Genomic DNA, 23232 nt, shown 5'->3' with positions numbered 1-23232 from the left:
TGATGGCTCCTCAGTTGAAAATTCTTGACAAAGGTGGATTCAGATAAAAATAATGGCTTTTAAGCAGGGTTTCTAGATACTGGAAACTCGACCCTGAATATCAATGTTTAGAGGGAAAATGATTATCAAGAGAAAATGTCTTAATTTTATCAGGTGAAATACAAATTCTAACAGAAGAATCAATGTCTCCTTATCTTTATTCTCAATTTATGAGAGCAGTTAAAGTAGTTTATTTTAAAATATGCTCATGTTGCAATTAAACCATTCCCTTGCATACAAAACAGAAAACTTTCACACTGAATTACAGGCTAATGCATTCAATAAACTACACAGATGCAATGCATCTGAGTGAAGATTTTAACTTACTGATTGACTTTTTTAAAAACCAACTTTAGCTTAAAATGCTAAGCAAGATAATACAAATGTGACGAATATTTCAGAAAGCTGGGCCAGGATAAAAAGCAAGGCAAGTGAACACGATAATTCCCAATAACCAAGCACAACAATATATCAACCAAAAGGTTAATCATATTACATTAAAACTTCAAATACTGTTTTAAGTTAAATGGGTATCTCATTATAAACAAGTTTTTATTGCTGCATTTCCTCAATGCTGTTAGTTGTGAAGATGTAAGCACAACTTGGTACATTGAGAAATTAGCAAAGTACCAGATTTTGGGAAAAGTTGATCACAAGGCCTTCAACTGGCTATTTTTCACATCATGAGATACGCAATGCTAATAACTACCTATATTCTTTTTACAAACTCGTCCTTTTGGCTGAGTGAGGTCATTGCTGAGGCCTATCCGAGTGCTGGCGGCCGGCTCACTCCCAATGCTGTCACTCACCCTTCGCTCCGGGGCTTTTGCCCCCTATCCGTCCACCACCTCTTACACAGTAGCGTCGCAGCTCAAGCCCCTGGTACCCAGCCTGGTTGCCAAGGCCGACGCAGTGTTGCTGGACCTGAAGCAGCTGTTCCTGTGCAGGTAGTCGATGGTGGGGCAGGCGCCCCGGAGTGGTGCCGCCGCCACCGCTGGCCTCAACGGTGAGTCTGGAGGCTCGGGCCTGGCTGAGAGGGGCTGGACCCTGCTGAAAGGCCACGATTTCCCCTTACGATGCCTTCGGTCGGGTTGCTTAGTTTTAGGAAGTCCGCAGAGTTTTAGGGAATTGCAGCCGGCCTGAACTCGAGCTGAGGTTTCAGGTGACCTTGTGATAACTAAATCCATCAGACGGTTGTCATAAAACGGTCAGTGAGTAAAATACAAGTTTAAATCACGAGGCCACAAATAGCAAGTTACAAAGCTGATTAAAATTATTGAACACAAGTATCCTTACGGTTTTGCATGTCTGCTGCTTAGACCACGGCCCCAGTGCAGGTTTAAGCCACTACCCAGCCCACTTCCAACTTGAGTTTGCACGAAGAACTTATTTAAAATGGGCTGCTAAGGCGTGTAGTCCTGGTTCAATTTTTAATCAAGTTTCTAGCTAAACTCTGCTCAACCTGTCTGAACTTTGACACTAGTCTGTGAGGGGTGGGAGAGTTTTTAAATTCAGGATGTGGGTGCTGCTGCCAAAGGCCGGATTCAAGGTCCAGTTTAGTGTTCAATAGGTGATGAAGGGCAATAGTACTTTTGAAGCACTGCTTCTAAATAGGAAGGTTCAGGATTTTCACTTGGCGGATTAATACATTTCTGATTTAGAATTGTGATGGGGTTAGCAAGTTTGCAGATGACACAAAGATCGGTAGTGTTGTGGATAGTGTGGAGGGCTGTCGAAGCTTACAGAGGGATATTAATAGGATGCAGAGCTGGGCTGACAAGTGGCAGGTGGAGTTCAATCCTGAGAAGTGTGAGGTGGTACACTTTGGAAGGACAAACTCCAAGGCGGAGTACAAGTTAAATGGCAGGATTCTGGGCAATGTAGAGCAGAGGGATCTGGGGGTTCATATCCACAGATCACTGAAAGTTGCTTCACAGGTGGGTAGGGTAGTTAAGAAAGCTTATGGGATGTTAGCTTTCATAAGTCGTGGGATCGAGTTTAAGAGCTGCGAAGTAATGTTGCAGCTTTACAAAACTCTGGTCAGACCACACAGAGTACTGTGTCCAGTTCTGGGCGCCTCATTATAGGAAGGATGTGGAGGCATTGGAGGGGGTGCAGAGGAGATTTACCAGGATGCTGCCTGGATTAGAAAGTATGGATCATGAGGAGAGACTAAAGGAGCTAGGACTTTACTCATTGGAGAGGAGGAGGATGAGGGGAGACATGATAGATGTATACAAAATATTAAGAGGAATAGATAGAGTGGACAGCCAGCACTTCTTTCCCAGGGCACCAATGCTTAATACAAGAGGGCATGGCTTTAAGGTAATGGGTGGGAAGTTCAAGGGAGATGTCAGAGGGAGGTTTTTCACCCAGAGAGTGGTTGGTGCATGGAGTGCGCTGCCTGGGGTGGTGCTGGAGGCTGATACGTTGGTCAAGTTCAAGAGATTGTTAGATAAGCACATGGAGGAATTTAAAATAGAGGGATATGTGAGAGGAAGGGGTTAGATAGTCTCAGGTGTGGTTTGAAGGTCGGCACAACATGGTGGGCCGAAGGGCCTGTATTGTGCTGTACAGTTCTCTGGTTCTAAAATTTCTTCATTCTGGTGCTCAGGAACTCAAATTTAATGACAGCCAATTTGCAACTCACTTTTGCTATTTTTTGAACTTTAAAACCAACCCTGATTATATCTGCACCTGAAAGCTCCTACATCTTGAAGCTGGGAGGAAAGGTCCAAGATCAAATCTTCTCTATTAAACAAAGCTAATAGGCTTTGACATTTTAGTTATTCAGACTTGGAGTCAGTTGTGGGAAAATTAAAGAGAGAATAGTAAATAAAAGGCAAGAAATGAAAGGTAGAGACAACAGTTTTTAAGAAAGGTCAACATATTCTGTGTAGAGATAACATTGAGACGAACTGAGACCAGAAAAGGGAGTAGGTGGAAATCTCATGGAAGCTAGTACCATAAGTGAGGTACAAGGTAAATGGAATGAGTAAATAGCTGGAGCTGTAATAGGAGGCAGAAGGTAGCTGAACCAATTATGGATCTTGAGAACGATAGTTTCTGAACTTCTTGCATAAGGATCTCTAATAGTGGCAGGAACAGTTACTGTAATTTGCGTCAATGTTATTCACTCACTCATCAAGCTCATTTTTGCTAATACCTCAAGCTTATGCTTCTGATACCACAATATTCACCAAATTTGCCAAAATAGCTTAATAAAATATTTAAAACAATTGCTCTTTTACCTCTTCCCTTCCCACTATTCTTCCCAGGTGAACCAGCAATTCACTTATTTTTTGTTTGTCCGATTTAGTATACTGCATTTGATACTTACAACTTTGTCTTTACATCAGAGAAACCAAATGCAGATTAGGTAATCTATTTGCAAAACATCTCCAATCAGTCCACAAGTCCTCCAGTTCCCTGCTCCTTTAATTCTTCATCCCCCTCTGACCTCTATCTTTGGACTCTTAAATTTTTCCAATGACGCTCAATGCAAATTTGAAGAATTTAAAAAAATTATTCATTCAAGGGATGTGGGCTTCACAGGCTGAGCCAGCATTTAATTGTCCATTTGTAATTGCCCTCGAGAAGATGGTGGTGAGCTGCCTTCTTCAGTGGGTATACTTGTTGGGTGGGTATACCCACAATGCAATTAAGGAGGGAGTTTCAGGATTTTGACTCATTGCTGGTGAAAGAACAGCAACATATTTCCACGTCAGGATAACGGGTGGCTTGGAGGGCAAGTTCTAAGTGGTAATATTCCCATGCTTTTACTGCCCTTGTCCTTCTAGCTGGTAAAGGTTGTGGGTTGGAAAGCTGCTGTTTGAAAGTCTTGGAGAGTTGCTACAGTGCATCCCGTAAACTGCACAAACTACAGCTAATATGCATCAGTGCTGGAGTGAGTGAACGATCGTGGATAGGGTGCCTACCAAATGGGCTGTTTTGTACTTCTTGAGTGTTGTTCAAGCTGCACTCATCCAGGCAAGTTATTCGTATTCCATCACACTCCTGACTTGAGCCTTGTAGATGGTGGACACGCTTTGGGGAGTTAGGAGGCGGGTTACTTGCTGCAGAATTCCTAACCTCAGACCTGGTTCTTGTAAATGAACTGTGTACATGGCTACTCCAATTCACTTTATGGTCAATGGTAACCCCCAGTGATGGCAATGCCATTGAATGTCAGGGGGATGATAAATGGATTTTCTCTTGGTGGATATCATCATTGCCTGCCAGGTCTTGTGGCATTTGGATGTGGACTGGATTATTATCTGAAGAGTCACAACTGGTACTGAATCAGTGATCATTCCTACTTCTGTCGTCATCTCATCTTCCCAATGGACATGTTACTGCTCTCAGAACACAACACTGAATTCAACAATTTCAGGCAACCATCGTTGTGGTTTCTGGGCTTTCTAGTTTCCAAATTACAATGAACAGTCCACAATTTGCAACATTAACCCTGTTTTCTCTCTACAGGTGCTGCCTGACTTGCTAGGTATTACCAGTATAATCTTTTAAATTAAATTCCAGTAATTGTATTCAGCAAATTCAGCACAATAAAGATTTAGGTAAATACTTCATATTAGTACCTTATCGTAGTTTAGATTCTAATGCCAACTTAAAAACCCATTAATTCTAAAACAGTTTGTAAATGTTTGTTAAACAGAATCATTAATTTGAAACAAACAACAGCACTCCTATTGTTATTTTGATCTCCATATCGTGAATTGAAGTTTTGTTTGAAGGGCAATTATATAGGACATGATTTCTTTGCTAGATTCTCTCTGACCAAAGAGACCAATCTTCCACAAAGGAAGATGATTTGCTCTCAAGAAGTCCCAGACATTTTCTATTCATCCAGAGAACGTCAACATTGCGAAGATGGGCATTTAATGCCTGAGAAAATACTAGTGAGCCACCTTTGTAAATCTCTGCAGTCAATGTGGTGAAGAAATTCTCAGGGCTGCTCAGGTGGCACCATTAAACCAGGGTTGCCTGCTTGTAGATGAATTTAATCTAACAGCAAACAGTATGCAGATGTATATGAAAGTAGCTTCTCAACATACTAATATCAAGGTGATTACTGTTCAAATATCTACAAACTTATTTCATAACACAGGTCATTTTTACAGAGAAACTGAAGATATGTAACAAACTAATACAAACTGCACATTCTAGTCGGCACCAAAATAAATAGATGAATGCAAACTACAGTGCAATGAAGTTTAAGGAGTAAAGTATTAACCACATCTCTGCATTGCTGCAATCCAAGTGTACTCTGCAAAGCTGCAGTGCCACCTCACATCCTTCAGCATTACCAAACAAAAGACAAAATTATACAACTGGTCTATTTCAGTGATCCAACAAAAACCTAGCTTAAAATAGCAACATGTATCCTTTAAAAGAGTTACAAGTTTAAAAAATTAAATAGGCCCATACAAACTGATGATCACATTGTCTTTTTCCAATTGTGGAATCAACAGGCCTAAAAATGTGAATATTCTACATACTCTGGATAATATAAATATTTAGTCACACAGATTATGACTTCATTTTTGCTTCAAACTGTCGAAACCCTTCAACTTTCTGCAGAATGACTTGCAACTCTCCTCAATGCAGTGCCAAGGAGATACATAATCTATTACATTGATTATGTATCAAATTCAAATTAAGCAAAATTAAAACAATCGGATTTATAAATAAATTTCAAATTAAACCTCAAACTTACATTGACTGCAGTGGCATTAAATTGTTTCATATTTGAAAAGCAGCAGTTTTACTGCAGATAAACTCGTACATTTTAGGCTTCAATTTTAATTGCCTCATCAACGTACAGATAAGGAGCAAAGACCCACATTTTAGAATTCACTGATCATGCTCATGTCTTTTAGAATTAAGATAACTGACAAGAGAGACTGAAAATTGCAATTTCAATTTTAAAACTAAACATACATCAATAGGTGGCAGACTAGAAGGCACAAGTTCAATTTCATACTATAATGCAAAGGTTCTCTTCCTGGAGTACTTACAGTTCATCTCTTTGTCTCTGTGACAACACCATTTTGATTGTGTGAAATCAAGTCTGATTTGTACAGCAGCTGCTGCCTCCTCCACAGGAGATCCAAATTCCTTGCAAACTCCTAATTTGTTGAGTACTGCCACACAGTGGCCCTACGCCAATCCAAAACACCTTTGCAGTAGCCAAATCCAAGAATCAAAGAGAGGCTTGGTGACATTCAACAACCAATATTCATTTCACCTGTAAATTAAATTAGAAAGAGTCAGGATATAGACAACACATCACAATTATCAAAACGCTTACCTGCCAAATTGTATTAACACAGAAAATAAGTTTTCAAATTGAGGATGACTTTTTATTAGCCATTGTAAGCTTGGATAATTTTTAGAACTCCACCACCCTAATGCTGTAATTATTTTGAATGTAGAAACAATTGTACATGTTAATGTGCTCCAAATATTTTTTTTGAGAGGCAGGCTGAATGGTAGAGTTTCAGTTAGCTGTGGAAACCAATCATACTAGTTGAGATATAGATCTTCACACTCCTATATATTGACATCTTCGAAACAATTGCTGAGTACATAATCAGTCTAAAGAAACTGCAAAAGCATTATAAACATCCAAAAATAATTAATGTGGTTTTAATCAGTTAAAACACATGGCACTTTTTAGTGCAAGGTTTGTCCTTTACCACACTTTTTTCCCCTCAATTGATATTTAGGAAGCTTACCAAACATCATCTAATTTCAATTTAATATTGGGGAACTCAATATGGCAGCTGATTTTCACATCTGAGTTGTAAAAAGTGTAGCCAGAAATGAAAGTTGGAGATGAGGTTGAAAAAAAATTGGAGGAGACATGCCAGTGTTTAGGTCCATGTTTACATCACCCAAGAATTTCTCTCAGGATTTGTTAAAGTAAAAAGCAAGAAAATAGTGGTTAACATGAAAAGAGTGAGAATGGCAAGGAGACTATCCAGATTGGAAGAGATGCTCATGTGCCCATACCCATGAGAGTAAATCCTGTGATATCCAAATTAGAAAATAGATTTTTAAAAAAAATCTATTGCAGATGGGGTAAAGAAGACAGAAGATGAGGCAAGGCAATTTGGCATACCTGAAAACAAGGACAGTGAGAGGACTTGCATTAAATCCTACATGAATACTGTGATAACACATCTAATAATTCACTGACAGAAATGAGCAAGCTTCTATGGAAATGAATGTAGCAGAACACCACCAGGAAATCATAAATGTAAAGTAATTATGAATAAAACTAATTGTTCAATAAATAATTCTATATCAAGAGTAGTAAAAATGTGGAATTCTATCAGATGGAATGGCTAAGGGAAGTGATGTGGTTGCATTTCAGGCTAAACCGATAAACATGTGAGAAAGGGAAAATAAGATTTATTTACACGGAAAATTAGACAAATAACATGGAGCCTACTGGACTAATGGATGATTTCGATACTATAAGTGTTCAGCAAGCTTTTAACTATTAATTAGGTTTGAGTATTATGAAGTGTGGGGGGGGGGACATTAACTGCACAGTCTTAAAAAATATTTAATGAAGCTGCAACAGCTACATGAAAAATCTGGTATTCATCACTGCAGACACCAACACAAATTTTCAAAACGTTCACAACACCAGACCACGACCTTCAGGAGAGCCAGATCAACAATTCAACCACTTCTGAGGACTACCCTGGGAATACAAGGGGCTCGAACTTCCCAAGGTGTTATGACCATTGTCATTCCAGCTGTCCTCCATCATGGAGTCCTCAAAGAATCCAACAGCAGAGCACCAAGTTCCTGAAGTATTCCAGCAGTTACACTGAGATATCTGCCAGCTGAACCAGTGTCAGATCTAACCTGCCATAGGTTCAACTACTCCATTCAGTGGAAAGGAATGATTCCGAGGGAGTCAGGCAAGTTTCTGACAACTTGCACTTAATTGTGAAGCAGCCAGCATAATCAAAGACCCCTCTCACTCCAGATATTCTCTCTTCTCCCCCTTCCAGCAAAAGGGAAAAAAGCTTGAAAACACACACCACCAGGCTCCAGGACAGCTTTTATCCTGCTGTTATAAGTCACTTGAACAGACCCCTTGTGTGTTAAAGATGAACTCTTGACCTCTATCTACCTCATCATAGCCCTCACACCATATCGTCTACCTGCACTGCACATTCTCTAACTGTAACACTATATTCTGTATTGTTATTGCTTTTCAGTTGTACTACCTCAATGTACTGATGTTTTGAAATGATCTGTATGGATGGCTTGCAAAAGTAAGTTTTTCCACTGTATAAAACCAATTCAATTCTTTAAAATTTAAAACCCACCATTTGATACTTTTTGAACATATTTCCACCTTCATGAACACCAGAGACATTTGCAATCTTTTTACAGTTGGGAGGTTTAGGGAAAGGGTGGCGCGGCTTAATCAGCTGTCAAAGCATTTTGGGGAAGGACTCGTGCTCCATGGAGCCTCAACAGCTAGGGAGGCAACTTCAGGTGCCGAAATACTTTTGCAAGTATGCTTGGGTAAGGCAATTGAGTGCAGTGGCTCACTGCTGCTTGCAGGCAGGCTGGATGGGGCACAGAGCCAATTGAGGTGCATCACTGTTTTACAGAATCCTAAGATAAGATATCTTTATTAGTCACAAGTACATCAAAACACAGTGAAATGCATCTTTTGCTTCAAGTGTTCTGGGGGCAGTCTGCAAGTGTCACCACACTTCCAGTGCCAACACAGCATCCCCACAACTTCCTAAACTGTACATCTTTTGAATGTGGGAGGAAACCGAAGCACCTGGAGGAAACCCACGCAGACACAGGGAGAACGTACAAATTCCTTACAGAGAGTGGCCAGAATTGAACCCGGGTTGCTGGCACTGTAATAGCGTTATGCTAATCGCTACACTACCATGACTGCCCTCCAAACACTGCTTTAACAATCTGCATTCATCCTTAGAGTACTAATGTAGCACATCATCATGGCACAATTAAAACAATAACTTGGATCATTGCATTGATACCAGATGAAAAGGTTAGAAAAAAAAATTCCAGTTAGGAACAGGCCCCTTGAGCCTACCATTCAGTAAGCTTATGGTTGATCTAATTGTAAACATAACTCCATATTTCTGCCCAGCACCAGTAACTTTTCAATCCTTTTGCTTATTAAGAATCTATTTACCTCTGTCTTAAAAATTTCAAGGCAGGTGCCAGCAACCTTTGAGGAACAGAGTTCCATAAGTTTAAGATCCGCAAAAGAAATTGTTCCTCAACTCTGCCTTAAATGGGATCTTGGGGTGCAATTCCATAGCTCCCAAAAGTGGCAGCACAAGTAGATAAGATTGTAAAATATGGCATACTTGCCTTCACTGGTCAGGGCACTGAGTATAAGAGCAAGGAAGTCATGTTGCAGCTATATAAAAAAAACTTTGGTTAGGGCATATTTTGAGTAATGCATGCAGTCTGGTCACCATATTACAGGAAGGATGTGGATTGGAGAGGGTGCAGAAGAGGTTCACCAGGACATTGCTTAGAGTATCAGCTATAAGGGGAAGTTGGACAAACTCTGTTTTCTCAGGAGCATCGGAGGCTGAGGGATGACCGGAAAGAAGTATATAAAATTATGAGAGTAACAGAGTATAGGTAGTCGGAGTCTTTTTTTCCCCTCCGGGGTGGAAATGTCAAATACTAGAGAGCATGAGGGGGAAAGTTTAAAAGGAGATTTATACGACAAGTTTTTTTTTTGCAGAGAGTGGTAGGTGCATGGAACACATTGCCAGTGGTAGCAGGTATGATAGCAACATTTAAGAGACATTTGACCACACACAGGCAGATGGGACTAAGTTTAAATTGGCATTGTGATCAGCACAGACATTGCAGACCAAAGAGCCTGTTCCTGTCCTGTACTAGGTACTTATCTAAATGAGTGATCCACTATTTTTAACCAAGTGCCCCCTACTTCTGGATACTCCGACAAGGGGAAAGATACTGCCAACATAAACCCTGTCAAGGCCCTTCAGAATTATATGATTCCATCAAGTTGCCTCTCATTCTTCTAAATTGCAGCAGATACAGATGCAGCCTGTCCAATCTTTCCTTAAAAGACCACCCACCTGATAACCAGTCTAGCAAGTCTTTAAACTGCTTTCAGTGCATTTACATACTTCAAGACCAATACTGTACATATTATTCCAGATGGTCTTATCAATAGCCTATGACTGGAATATAACCAGTTTTATATTCAATTCCCCTTGCAATTAAGAATAATGACATTAGCTTTCCTCACTCTTAAGTTTTAAGAATAAATTGGATAGATACATGGACGGGAGAAGTCTGGAGGGTTATGGACTGGGTGCAGGTAAGTAGGACTAGCGGAATAATGTTTCGGCACAGACTAGAAGGGTCGAATGGCCTGTTTTCTGTGCTGTGGTGTTCTATGGTTCTAATTATTTCTAATGATACCATGCCTCAGCTCACTAGCCCTTCATGTATTAGGACAACTTGATCACCTTAATTGCTCACCTCCTTATTTTTCCCTGCCAAAGTGGAAAATTTCACATTTTCCCCTGATATTATGCTCCATTTCCTAGATATTTGCCCAGTCCCTTAACCTATCCATATGCCTCTATATCCTCCTTCAGTCATCTACATGACTTATTCCTGCTTTTTATTACCACATTTAGCAATCATACCTTCATCTGATTCATACAAATTGTAAAAAATTGAGGTCCCAGCACTGATCTTTGTGGCACACCACTTCTTATATATTGCCAAGCAGAAAGAGACCCATTTTTGCTTACTCTTGGTTCACTTTTGGTTAGCCAATTCTTTATCCATGCCATTGCTAACTTCTGTACCATGAACTTGTATTTTCTGCAACAAACTTTTGCATATTATCAAATCCACGACATATGTTATTTCTTCCACAAACCTCAATAAATTGGTCAAATATATTTCCCTTTCACAAAACCATGCTGACTTTGCCCAATTACCTTATTTTTTCCCTAAATGCCGTTATAGCATCTTCAATAATGTCTTCCAGTGTTTACCCAATGACAGAAGTTAAGCTAATAGCCTACTTTGTACATTCTTACTCCCTTTTTGAAAAAAGGGTTCCATTTTCTAATGTAATAGAAATTTCTCCAGATCTAGCAAATGCATCAAGTATTTCAGTAACCACTTGTTTTAAGACACTATGATGAAGTCCACCAGGCCACAGGGACTTGATGACCAAAAGTTTGAATCAATTCTTAATTCCTTGCAGTCAATAGTTCCCCAAGCAATTTCTAGTACCTTACTCAAAAAGTCAAGTTAAACGCCACAGTTTTATTTGCTCTTCCAATGTAAATAGACTTTCAAAATCAGGAAGGGGTGGCTAACTGACGTTTGCTATTTTAACCCAAAGATATTGATGTCCCAATGATGCCACAACTAAGATTAGTGAAAAAATATGAGAATTTGAAATCCAAGTTGCTATAGATTATGAAAACTTGTGATGTTCTTTTTACTTTTTTCAAAAATATACAACTATAATTTTCAAAAAGAGCTAGAATTTAAATTCAGAGCATCATTCTGTTCTCAATACTGGAGCTCAAGACTGCTTTGTTTCAAAAGTATATTTTATTCATAAAATTTGCAATCAGTGTGTAGTACCCACATGTTGCCACTCACGGTATATGCCACATTCTATTGCATAATTTACACTTTTGTGACATAATTTTTCTTTCAATTATATTACTTAAGCAAAACATTTACACAGATCCTAGCCCTTCAGTGTGCAATGTGGGAGAGCGTTACACTGTGGTTTTTCCCCATACAGCTTCTGCAGTGGCTACACCAAGCTACAGTGTGCCCCTTACTATGTAATACTGGACTCCAGAAATGTACTGGTCTGCAATACCCAGTCACAAATGGCTCCTAATTCTGGAATCCCAACAAGTTTCAGACAGCCCAGAGGACAGTTTTGTCATTGATAATCTTCTAGCAGTAATTGCCATTTCCTCTATGGACATCCCTAGGAACAGCCTGCAGAGCATAGAAAACCATGACGTGCAGCTATTTGGGATGAACCTCGATAGAGACTGTAGCATTTCTTTCTAAACCTTCTTGGCAAATGCACACTCCTGAAGGAGATGGATGACAGTCTCATTCCTACCAAAGCCACCTCAAAGGAACTGTGTGGTGGCACTGAGACTCTGCCTGAGCAGTAGGGATCCGACAAGGATGGTACTTCACTATACCAGCCAAGGTAGGTTTTGGTGCTTTCGAAGTTCAGTTGATATAGCATTTGCCAAGTCTTGGAGAAGTCATAGAACAAATTAACCAAAATCATACCAAAGATGGAAAATCTAAATTACAAGATTGCATGGACTTGGTTTAAATTCCATTTGCACATTAAGGAATGATCAAACTGAGGTGCTTATGATTTAATGATGTTAAGGCTGATAAACAATCTCCTCTCACGAAGTGCAGAACAAGATGCCACAAAATGTTAGAGCTAGGCCATTTAGGAACCAAGTCAGTAAACACAAAGGTTGGATGAATAGCCTCTCTCTGTTCTTGCTGTAACTACAATTTATCAATGTGGATATAAATATTAATATCAAGATAAAGTCTGAATAAATTTCTGACAGCTACTTTATTAAAGGCTGCATATGGTAAAGAATACAGCCATCTGATCAAGGAAAGTAATTTAGGCCAAACATATTAGACACACTGAGATAAGATGACTGCATGCGTACTTTCTGCAGATTATATGTTGCTTTGTAAGGTGAAATATCTACACCACACGAAAAGGTGGACAAGGCAAGCACACTCTAAATGAAAGTGCTTGTCTGCCAGTTCAAAATACACAAATAATCCCATGGAATGTTCAGAGTAAATAGGAATATCATTAGGTGACTAGAACAATGAATACCCAGTTTCTTCACAATGCCAATTTCAGGTTTTTAAATCCTCTATTAATTTCTTCATATTTTGTAAAAACTGAATAACATTAATGATACCTTTAACAATCTCCAGACTCAGACACATTGTAGTTTACAATAGGGACAATGCTCGAAATTCTTTGTAATGCAGGAAAATGCAAATCTGCATAGCAAGATTCCACGATCAATGAGATAATAACAAAAAAAAGTTATAAAAATGTCAGTGGGGCATAAACATTTTTTTGGTTGGTTCTTTTGCATCCATACAAAGGAGCAGAAGACGACATGGATTAAGATCTTCTAGAAATAGAACTTCAAACATGGCACTTCCTCAATACTGCACTGAACTCTCTTGCAACATTATATGCTCAAGTATCAGGAGTAAGAGGGGAATGCACAACCTCCTAACCCAGTAGGCGACTGCTTAGTACTAAAACTCAGTACTTAAAATAGACCAAAATAGGCTAAATCAAAAGAAATAATTCAGGAAAATTCCTCTAATAGGTTCCAGGTGATCACAGAGATCCAAGTTCATAAATATCCTGTTACTGAAAACTTGCACTCATCACTTGAGCCAGCATCTTACTTTAAGCATCTACAATCCTTTGCGGAAAAAAACTTATGCCCAAGACATTTTCCTATCTAGCCTCGTTCAAACACTCCCCTCCCCCAATCTTGCTTATTAAAACATTTAAAATACTTTAGTTAAATCTTTAAAGTTTATCCTTGAGTTAAGAGTCTCAGCTCTCAAGACCTACACCGTAACTTACAGCATTTAAGCCAGGAATCATTTCTGTAATCCTTTAAAATGATTTAAGGGTCTCCACATTAGCCACTACACAAGATGACCAAATTGAACAGTTTTTACAATGGATTAATCTTTCAAGATCTAGATGTCACTGGTAAAACGAGGCATAATCAGGGTTTTCTACCTAAACACTATACATGTTTTAACTTCATCTCTACAAGTATACTTCTTGATTGCTGATAGGAACCCTGCATCACAACCTCTTAGCTCTATCCCATTTGACCAGCTTTTAATTTTATTCCAAGTTTGGTCTATACATGCTTGGCACTGATAGCACTTGTGCACAATGCTGCATTTATCTACATGAAGATGACTTCTGCCAAATACAAACACATTCCTCCATTGTACCAAAAACAGATTGCAACCTAATTTTGAAACAGGGTCCCGATTACATATCTTAATTTTGTGTGTCATTCACACACATCAACAGCATCCACAACATCTTGATCTGGATAATGAAAAAAGATCCATAAGAGCAGCAGTCCCAACCTAAATCCCCATCAGGCTCTACAAATTTAGTTGTAGATTTTCATCCACTAATTGTCTTCATTCAGAATCTATTGTAGTTGTTACCTTATGAAGACTGACGTGTACAAGAGAAAAACCTAGGACAAAACTACCAGCTGCACATGGCATCAGTTTGGGGGATGTCGGTAAATTGCAGAAAGCTGAACAATTTGATGTGCTGCAATAAATCATTGTACTTCCAACCACAGGATTAAAAGCTGCATTTTAAATATGAAAACCCAGTATAAACAAACAGCTTGAAATGCAAAATCTCTCACAAATTAGGAATCCAAAGCCATTACCTTCAGCTCCCATTGCAAAATCTCCAAGGTTACTGCCTCAATTCAAGATTTAGAATGAACTTCAGTAGGCACCCATTTTTATGCTGAGCTTTAAATCCTATAATTCTTGCCATTAAAGGCTACTAATTTGCACTTTTGGAATTTCTTTCATCTCAGTTCCTGCCTCATCCAAAACCATGCTATCAAAACTGTCACCCATACCTCTGTCAGTTACAGGATGAACTGTTCCAAGGTTCTTTCACTTCCTACAGTCTTCAACTAATTTAAATTCTTCTTGATTGCATCCCATCCTGCATTTCAACCTACTCACCTGTTTCCTATACTTTTTCTTTTTCACTTTTTATTAGTTTTCAAATTAATACAGATTAATATATCAATGTTTATACATGTAATACAAAGAGATCAGGAGAACAATCACGACATGGATAATCATAAAGAACAATAAAGTATAAAAAAACTGTAGATCCAATGATCTGTTAGTGAATGATAATATAAAAGAAAAAGATTATAAAATATAAAAAAGAAAAAACCCCAAAACAATAAAATTATAAACAATATATCAAACCAAACTAAACGAAAGAAAGAAAAAAAAATTCAAAAACAAACAGAAAAAAAACTGGACTAAAATTTCTGAATAGAAACAGAGCAATATTATGTAGTCAACTCCGTTCCTCTAAATTGAAAGGTTATTATAAGGGGAGCTATATCATGTGAAAATATCGAATAAATGGACTCCAAACTTCCTCAAATTTCAGCGAAGGATCAACAGTACCACTCCTAATTTTTTCCAAGTTTAAACATGATATAGTTTGAGAGAACCATTGAAAAGTAGTAGGGGGTATTGGATCCTTCCATTTAAGCAAAAAGGATCGCTTGGCCATTAATGTGACAAAGGCAATCATATGGTTAGCGGAGGCAGATAGATGGCCAGACTCTATCCTTGGTAAACCAAAAATTGCAGTGATAGGATGAGGTTGTAAATCAATCTTCAATACATTTGAAATAATGTTAAAAATATCTTCCCAATATTTTCCCAAAAGAGGACAGGACCAAAATACATGTGTCAAAGAAGCCACATTCGATTTACATCTGTCACATATAGCATTTATATGTTGATAAAAATGAGCTAGCTTATCTTTTGACATATGGGTCCTGTGAACTACCTTAAACTGTATCAAAGAATGTCTGGCACACATTGAAGACGTATTAACTAAATGAATAATTTTCTTCCAAGTCTCTGTAGATATAGATGTCTGGAGTTCACTTTCCCATTCATTCTTAATTTTGTCCAGTGGTTCTGAATGAATTTTCATAATTAAATCATAAATTATTGCTATCAAGCCCTTCTGACAAGGATTAAAACCAAAAATTTTTTCCGTAATTTCAGTTTTGTAAGGTGTGGGAAAAGAGGGTATAGTAGCTTTTAAAAAATTTCTAATTTGTAAATATCGAAAAAAGTGTGATCAAGGCAAATTGTATTTGTTAGACAATTGGTCAAAAGATGAAAAACAGTTATCAATGAATAAATCACGAAAACATACTATTCCCTTCCTTTTCCATATGGAAAAAGCTGAGTCAACTCTGGATGGATAAAAGAAAAAATTAGATTGAATGGAACTTGATAGATTAAATTTATTCAATCCAAAAAATTTACGAAATTGAAACCATATTCGTATTGTATGTTTAACAATTGGGTTAATCATATGTTTACTTAACTTGGTAAGTGCAAAGGGGAGTGGAGCTCCTAAAATAGAAACTAATGAAAATTCAAGTACTGATTGGGACTCAAGGTGTACCCATTTAGGGCGTTGAATTACATCTGAATCTTGTATCCAAAAAATTAAATATCTAATATTGATTGCCCAATAATATAATCTAAAGTTAGGCAAGGCCATACCACCATCCTTTTTTAGTTTTTGTAAATATTTCTTACTTAGCCTTGGGTTTTTATTCTGCCAAATATATGAAAGAATCTTAGAATCAACAGTGTCAAAAAAAGATTTCGGAACAAAAGTTGGAATCGCTTGAAATAAATATAAAAATTTTGGTAAAATATTCATCTTAACCGCATTAATTCAGCCTACCAATGATAGAGATAGCCTTTTCCCTATACTACGTGGCTTCCCATTTCTCCCACAGAATTTTAAATCCTCATTCTCAAATTCAAATTCCTTCAAATGCACTTCCATCTTTTTCCTCTGTAATCTTCTCCAACATCTGCTAAACTTGTTCATCTAACTCTTACTCTGAGCATCTCAGAACGTTCTTAGTATTGACAACTGTGCCTTAACTCATCTAGGCCAAGATTTGGAATTCTTTTCTGAAACCCTTGGCCTCCCTACCCCTTCCATCTCTTTACTTAAAGATGCTACTTTAAAACCATCACTTTGATCAAATTTTACATCACCCATCCTAATGTTTCCTTCTCTATTTTTCTAGTGAAACACACCAAGATCATTTCTATGCATATAAAAATATTAATTAGAAGCAATAGGTCACTGAGCCCCTTGATTCTGTTCTGCCATTCAATAAAATCAGGATTGTCCTGACTGTAACCGTAACTCCAGATTCCCTAATAAACCATAGAACCATACAGCACAAAACAGGCCCTTCGGCCCATGTTGTGCCGTCCATCAAACCACCCTCACACTATCTAACCCTTTCCTCCCGCATATCCCTCTATCTCACATTCCTCCATATGCCTATCCAACACACTCTTGAACCTGTCCAATGTATCTGCCTCCACCACCACCCCAGGCAGTGCATTCCATGCACCAACCACTCTCTGGGTGAAAAACCTCCCCCTGACATCTCCCCTGAACCTCCCACCCATAACCTTAAAGCCATGCCCTCTCCTCTTGAGCATTGGTGCCCTGGGAAGGAGGCGGCGCTGGCTGTTTACTCTATCTATTCCTCTCAGTATCTTATATACCTCTATCATGTCTCCTCTCATCCTCCTCCTTTCCAGTGAATAAAGTCCTAGCTCCTTAAGCCTCTCCTCATGATCCATACAGGCAGCATCCTGGTAAATCTCCTCTGCACCCCCTCCAACGCCTCCACATCCTTCCCATAATGCGGTGACCAGAACTGAACACAGTACTCCAAGTGTGGTCTAACTAGAGTTCTGTAAAGCTGCATCATCACTTTGCGGCGCTCAAACTCGATCCCATGACTTATGAAAGCTGACATCCCATAGGCCTTCTTAACTGCTCTATCCACCTGCGAGGCAACTTTCAGTGAACTGTGAATATGAACCCACAGATCCCTCTGCTCCTCCACATTGCCAAGTACCTTGCCATTTACCCTGTACTCTGCCCTGAAGTTTGTCCTTCCAAAGTGTACCAGCTCACACTTCTCTGAACTCCATCTGCCACTTGTCAGCCCAGCTCTGCATCTTATCAATATCCCTCTGTAAGCTCCGACAGTCCTCCACACTATCCACAACACTGCCAATCTTAGTGTCGTCTGCAAACTTACTAACCCAGCCTTCCACCCCCTCATCTAAGTCATCTATAAATATCACAAAAAGTAGAGGTCCCAGAACTGATCCCTGCGGGACACCACTAGTCACTGCCCTCCAATCAGAGGGCACTCCTTCCACCACAACCCTCTGCTTTCTACAGGCAAGCCAATTCCTAATCCACACAGCCAAGCTTCCCTGGATCCCTTGGCCTCTGACCTTCTGAAGAAGCCCACCATGAGGAACCTTATCAAACGCCTTACTAAAATCCATATAGACCACATCCACCGCACTACCCTCATCAATCTTCCTCGTCACCTCCTCAAGGAACTCTATCAGGCTTGTGAGGCAAGATCTTCCTTTCACAAAGCCATGCTGGCTGTCCCTAATCAGTCCATGATTCTCCAGGTGTTCATAGATCCTATCCCTTAGAATCCTTTCTAACAGCTTACCCACCACAGATGTAAGGCTCACCAGTCTGTAATTCCCTGGACTATCCCTACTACCTTTTTTTGAACAAGGGGACAACATTCGCCACCCTCCAATCCCTGTGGACAACGAGGACTCAAAGATCCTTACCAGCGGTCCAACAATCTCCTCCCTCGCCTCTCAAAGCAGCCTGGGGAAAATCTCGTCAGGCCCCGGAGATTTATCTGTCTTGATATTGTTTAACAACTTCAACACATCCTCTCTCTTGATATCTACAACCTCGAGAACATTACCCTTACCAGCACTCTCTTCCGCGTCATCAAGACCCCTCTCCTTGGTGAATACCAAAGAGAAGTATTCATTGAGAACTTCTCCCACTTCCACCGCCTCCAGGCACATTCTCCCACCTTTGTCTTTAATCGGACCTACCTTTACCCTAGCCTTCACGTACATGAAAAAGGTCTTAGGATTTTCCTTAACCCTACTAGCCAATGCCTTTTCATGTCCCCTTCTAGCTCTCCTCAGCCCTTTCTTAAGTTCCTTCCTCGCTACTCTATATTCCTCATGGGCCCTGTCTGAACCTTGCTGTTTATACCTCATGTATGCTACCTTCTTCTCCCTAACTAGTCGTTCCACCTCTCTCGTCACCCATGGTTCCTTCACCCTGCCATAACCTTTCAATAACCTTTCAGCCCCTTGCTTTTCATGGATTTGTCCAATTTCACCTTAAAATTATATACAGACCACTTCCTCCACTATTTAAAAGGGAGTTCCAAATACGCGAGCATCCACTTGGGCAATCACTTTTTTTTAATAACAGTGATCCCCAAGAGAAAACATCTTCCCCATACGCACCCAAGAAAGACCCCTCAGGAATTAATAAGATTCTATCATAGGATCTCGCTCTTCTAAACCAGTTTAGTTCTACTACATAGACTTCAGCCACCATCATGAATGTTTAATAATTTAACACCAGTTAAGTAGTGGACAAATTACCTCACTTAATCTCTAGCTGCAATAATACTCTCAGGAGCCTTTTCCACCAGAGAGAGGTTTAGAGCTGGAATGATAGCACCCTGCCCCCCTTCATTCCAGAATTAAACTACTTAGACTTTCCCCAGCCTGATGTAGATGCCAGGACATAGAAAGATTAGCAAAATTAAAATCTTCTTTAACCAAATGTTATTTTGCACGTAACATAAACATAACAAAATGACAGAGAAATGGAGGGCTATATATAGATCTTAGAGCAGGATAAAACGTCGGCATAACATTGTGGGCTGAAGGGCCTGTACTGTAATGTTCTACAGTTCTATATAACTGGTTTATTGTCACATGTACCAAGGTACAGTGAAACTTGTCTTGCATACCATTCTTACAGATCAATTCATTACACAGTGCATTGAGGTTGTACAAGATAAAACAATAACAGAATGCAGAATAAAGTGTAAAAGCTACAGAGAGAATGCAGTGCAAGTAGACATTAAGGTGCAAGATCATAACCAGGTGGATTGTGAGGTCAAGAGTCCCTAATATTCCTTCAATATTCTTGAACATGTGATCACTAGTTCTTCGTTAATCAAGAGTCAAAAGGCTTTTGGCCAGTTTAGAGATAGAGTATGTTTTAGATGCATTTCTACCTGTAGAGCAACACTTTTCTTCTGTTAGTGTTAACCATTATTCCTATGAAACCAAAATTACAGATCGAAAACCTAGAAACCAGAATTGGTCAAGGCTTATGTTCCTTTACTCTGCCACAATTTAGTAGTCCTATTATATCAACAGTAATATATTGTTGATCTAGAACTACTTGTGCATCTTAATTCCATACATGTCAAAATAATAATCTAAGAGGATGGAGAAGAATTCAGCACACCAACTGGTCACAAATGTCGAAAAAAAAACGAATGAAAGTAGTACTAAGCCCTACCTAACATCACCGGAGGTAGCAACACCAGACAGCTATTAGTTTATCTTTACTGTATGTGCACTTGAAAATGGGAATTGCTGGACACTAGCCCGTTTATTATAAAGTACAACAATAATACAATTGTCTAGTCACAGAAGTCAACTATTATAAATTAATCTACAAAATTCTATGATCCACACTTAAGTATGGGTAAAGATAATCCCCCAATGATGAAAGCTTTGTGTACCACACATCCAAATTAACTGCTTGCTTATTATATGCCATGGCTCAAGTTACTGATTTACTTATCTAAAAATATACACTTAAGAAAAAAATGTTTTGCATTGAAACAATCAACACAATTTATGTGTCTCTGGAAATGAATGTTTTTAATTTACTCTTCTTGGTACAGTCTCTGTTCACTGATCTCACCAAACAAGATGAAACAGCTGATCATGGTAAATATCTAATTCCTTTATTTTTTTCTTTAATTTCAATGTTTTTTTTCCCCTGACAACTACCTTTTTCCAGTGCATGTAAACCCTGATCCTTAAAAGCCCACATCCATTCTGAAAATTTTAGTTGCCTCCTTTTGTCTCATTTCAATAACATAAATATTCTTACTACATCATAGAAACATGGTTTAATAAGCAAAGAGCCATCATTTTCAGTGAAATTATGAAATGGCAGAATTACCTCACTCCTCTCAATTTTGACCTTTAATCCATCTGATTTCCTCACCTCTACCGTGCACAGCGGCAAGAGCTTCCAGACACTGTGTCAATCAGATCTCCCAGATTACTTTCATTTTCCAAACATTTTTCTTTTCATTGATATCTATGTACTTTCTCATTCAGTCCTAATTTTTGTCCTATGAAGCATTTCTCTCGACTGAATTTTACACCCCATCTAACTAATCAATTCCTGAATATATTCAAATACCCCTTAATTTACTCCTGTTTAATATTGCAGCCTATCACCTACATTAACTTTATAATACTTGAAACTGTGGCAGATGAGCTTATGACCTCTCTTCATCATTTATGAAGCCATTCTGACTCGGTTTGAAACAGTAGTAAAAGGAGGCATAATGAGAACTACCAAAGAGCAAACGTAATCATAATTTGAAACCAGCCATGGTTCATCCTCACTTCAGCCAAAATTGCTTCTGTCCCAAAGATTGGAGAACAGAAACTTGGTAAACACTTCAGGGGATCACCTAGGTAGTCTTACAGCATATGAGGAACTAACCATCAGACAAGAGGTTAAATAAGCCAAGGCACCATCTAATCACTTGGATGGAGGCCACCCGATATCCTGGCCAATATTTATCAGTGAAACAGAATTTCAGGTTATGGTGTTTGTGGAACATTCCTGAACGCATGGTTGATGTTATGTTTCCCTACATTAGATGCAATGTATTTTTAAATGCCCTGGCATCATGAATGCATTATAAATGCACAATTCTTTCTTCCAACATCATCTTACAAGGATTAGAAAGCTTAGAAAATCCAAATAAAATTTCCATATTTCAAGAGGATCAACTTCATGTAGTTCAGGAGATTTATCCCAAGGGGTGAATTTTGAAAATGGCAAAAAAATGAGTTTTTGCAAATAAGTGACTGATTTAGAAGGTCAAATATGCAGCTTAAAAAAAAAGGATTTAAGTTTATGATGAATGTGGCATCAAACTAATACAGGTGCAACACAAAATAGCATGCTGGTGCATTAAAGAAAATTTTAATTGAAAATAGTAAATACAAAACGAGATTTGTAACTATATTATGAAAGGGAAATGTGGGACGGAGCAGATTGCTGACAGGACTCGTCATCGTCGTCGTGGCTATCCCTCGAGGTCAAGGATAATGGTCTTTGTTCCGTTGATCTATTTATGGGCTCTCAAGTGGCTTGAGTCCAATCTTGGCTCTGAAAGTTCCTCCGCATTCAGGACAGGTAGTTCCAGATGGCAGATCGGGCTTTGGTTGTTGCTGCCTCTCTTTCCATTTTCTTCTCTTTTCCTCTAATTCTGCACATCTGTTGGCTTCGAAGGTTGCTGTTCCTTCTCGGATGATGGTTTGCCAGAGTTTCCTGTCCTTGGCATTGGTTTCCCAATTGTTGATGTTGACGTTACATTTCTTCATGTTGGTTATTAAGATGTCTTTGAATCTCTTCTGTTGTCCACCTCTTTTACGTTTGCCTACTTTAAGATGGGAGTAGAAGATTTGTTTCAGCAGATGTTCGTCTTTCATCCGAGCAACAGGACTGCTCCATCTTAGTTGGTTCTTGACAACGTAGGCTTCAATGCTTGTTGTTTTTGCTTCATTTAGCATGCTGACGTTGGTTCTTCTATCTTCCCAGCTGATATTTAAGATAGTTTGAAGACAGCGTTGATGGAACTTTTCAAGTGCCTTCAGATGTCGTCGGTATGTTGTCCAAGTTTCTGATGCACACAGGAGTGTTGGGATCACCACTGCTTTGTACACTAACATTTTAGTGTCTGTTTGGATATCACGATCATGAAAGACTTTTGTTCAGAGACGTCCAAAAGCTGTTCTAGCGCATTTAAGACGATGTTGGATCTCGTCAGGCTGACAGGACTATCAGATACACAACTGGTCTCTCACACACACATACACACACACACACACACACCTCTTTTAAGAAAAGATGTAGTTTTGTATCTGGTACAATTTTTAAACTGAGGGAAGAGAAAGGTAACTTAGGATCAAGATGTTAACACCATTCACAATCCCACTCAAAGAACAGTTGTGCCACTACATAAATCAAGATTGTGCACATTCTACGCA

General features: G+C 39.0%; 1 protein-coding gene across 1 annotated transcript in view; it reads right to left on the bottom strand.

Annotated features, from left to right (window-relative positions):
* The window catches only part of LOC127581328 (lissencephaly-1 homolog), an 82051-nt gene that overhangs the window by 52233 nt on the left and 6586 nt on the right, over positions 1–23232 (bottom strand). Inside the window, exon 2 of the mRNA XM_052035635.1 lies at positions 6078–6307. Within this exon, the coding sequence (XP_051891595.1) occupies positions 6078–6109 (32 nt within the window). The 5' untranslated portion in view covers positions 6110–6307. The remainder of the gene's footprint in view (positions 1–6077; positions 6308–23232) is intronic.

The sequence above is a fragment of the Pristis pectinata genome, chromosome 21, assembly GCF_009764475.1.
Source record: "Pristis pectinata isolate sPriPec2 chromosome 21, sPriPec2.1.pri, whole genome shotgun sequence".
In the NCBI taxonomy this organism is placed as follows: Eukaryota; Metazoa; Chordata; class Chondrichthyes; order Rhinopristiformes; family Pristidae; genus Pristis; species Pristis pectinata.
This window is presented reverse-complemented; position numbering and strand designations above follow the sequence as displayed.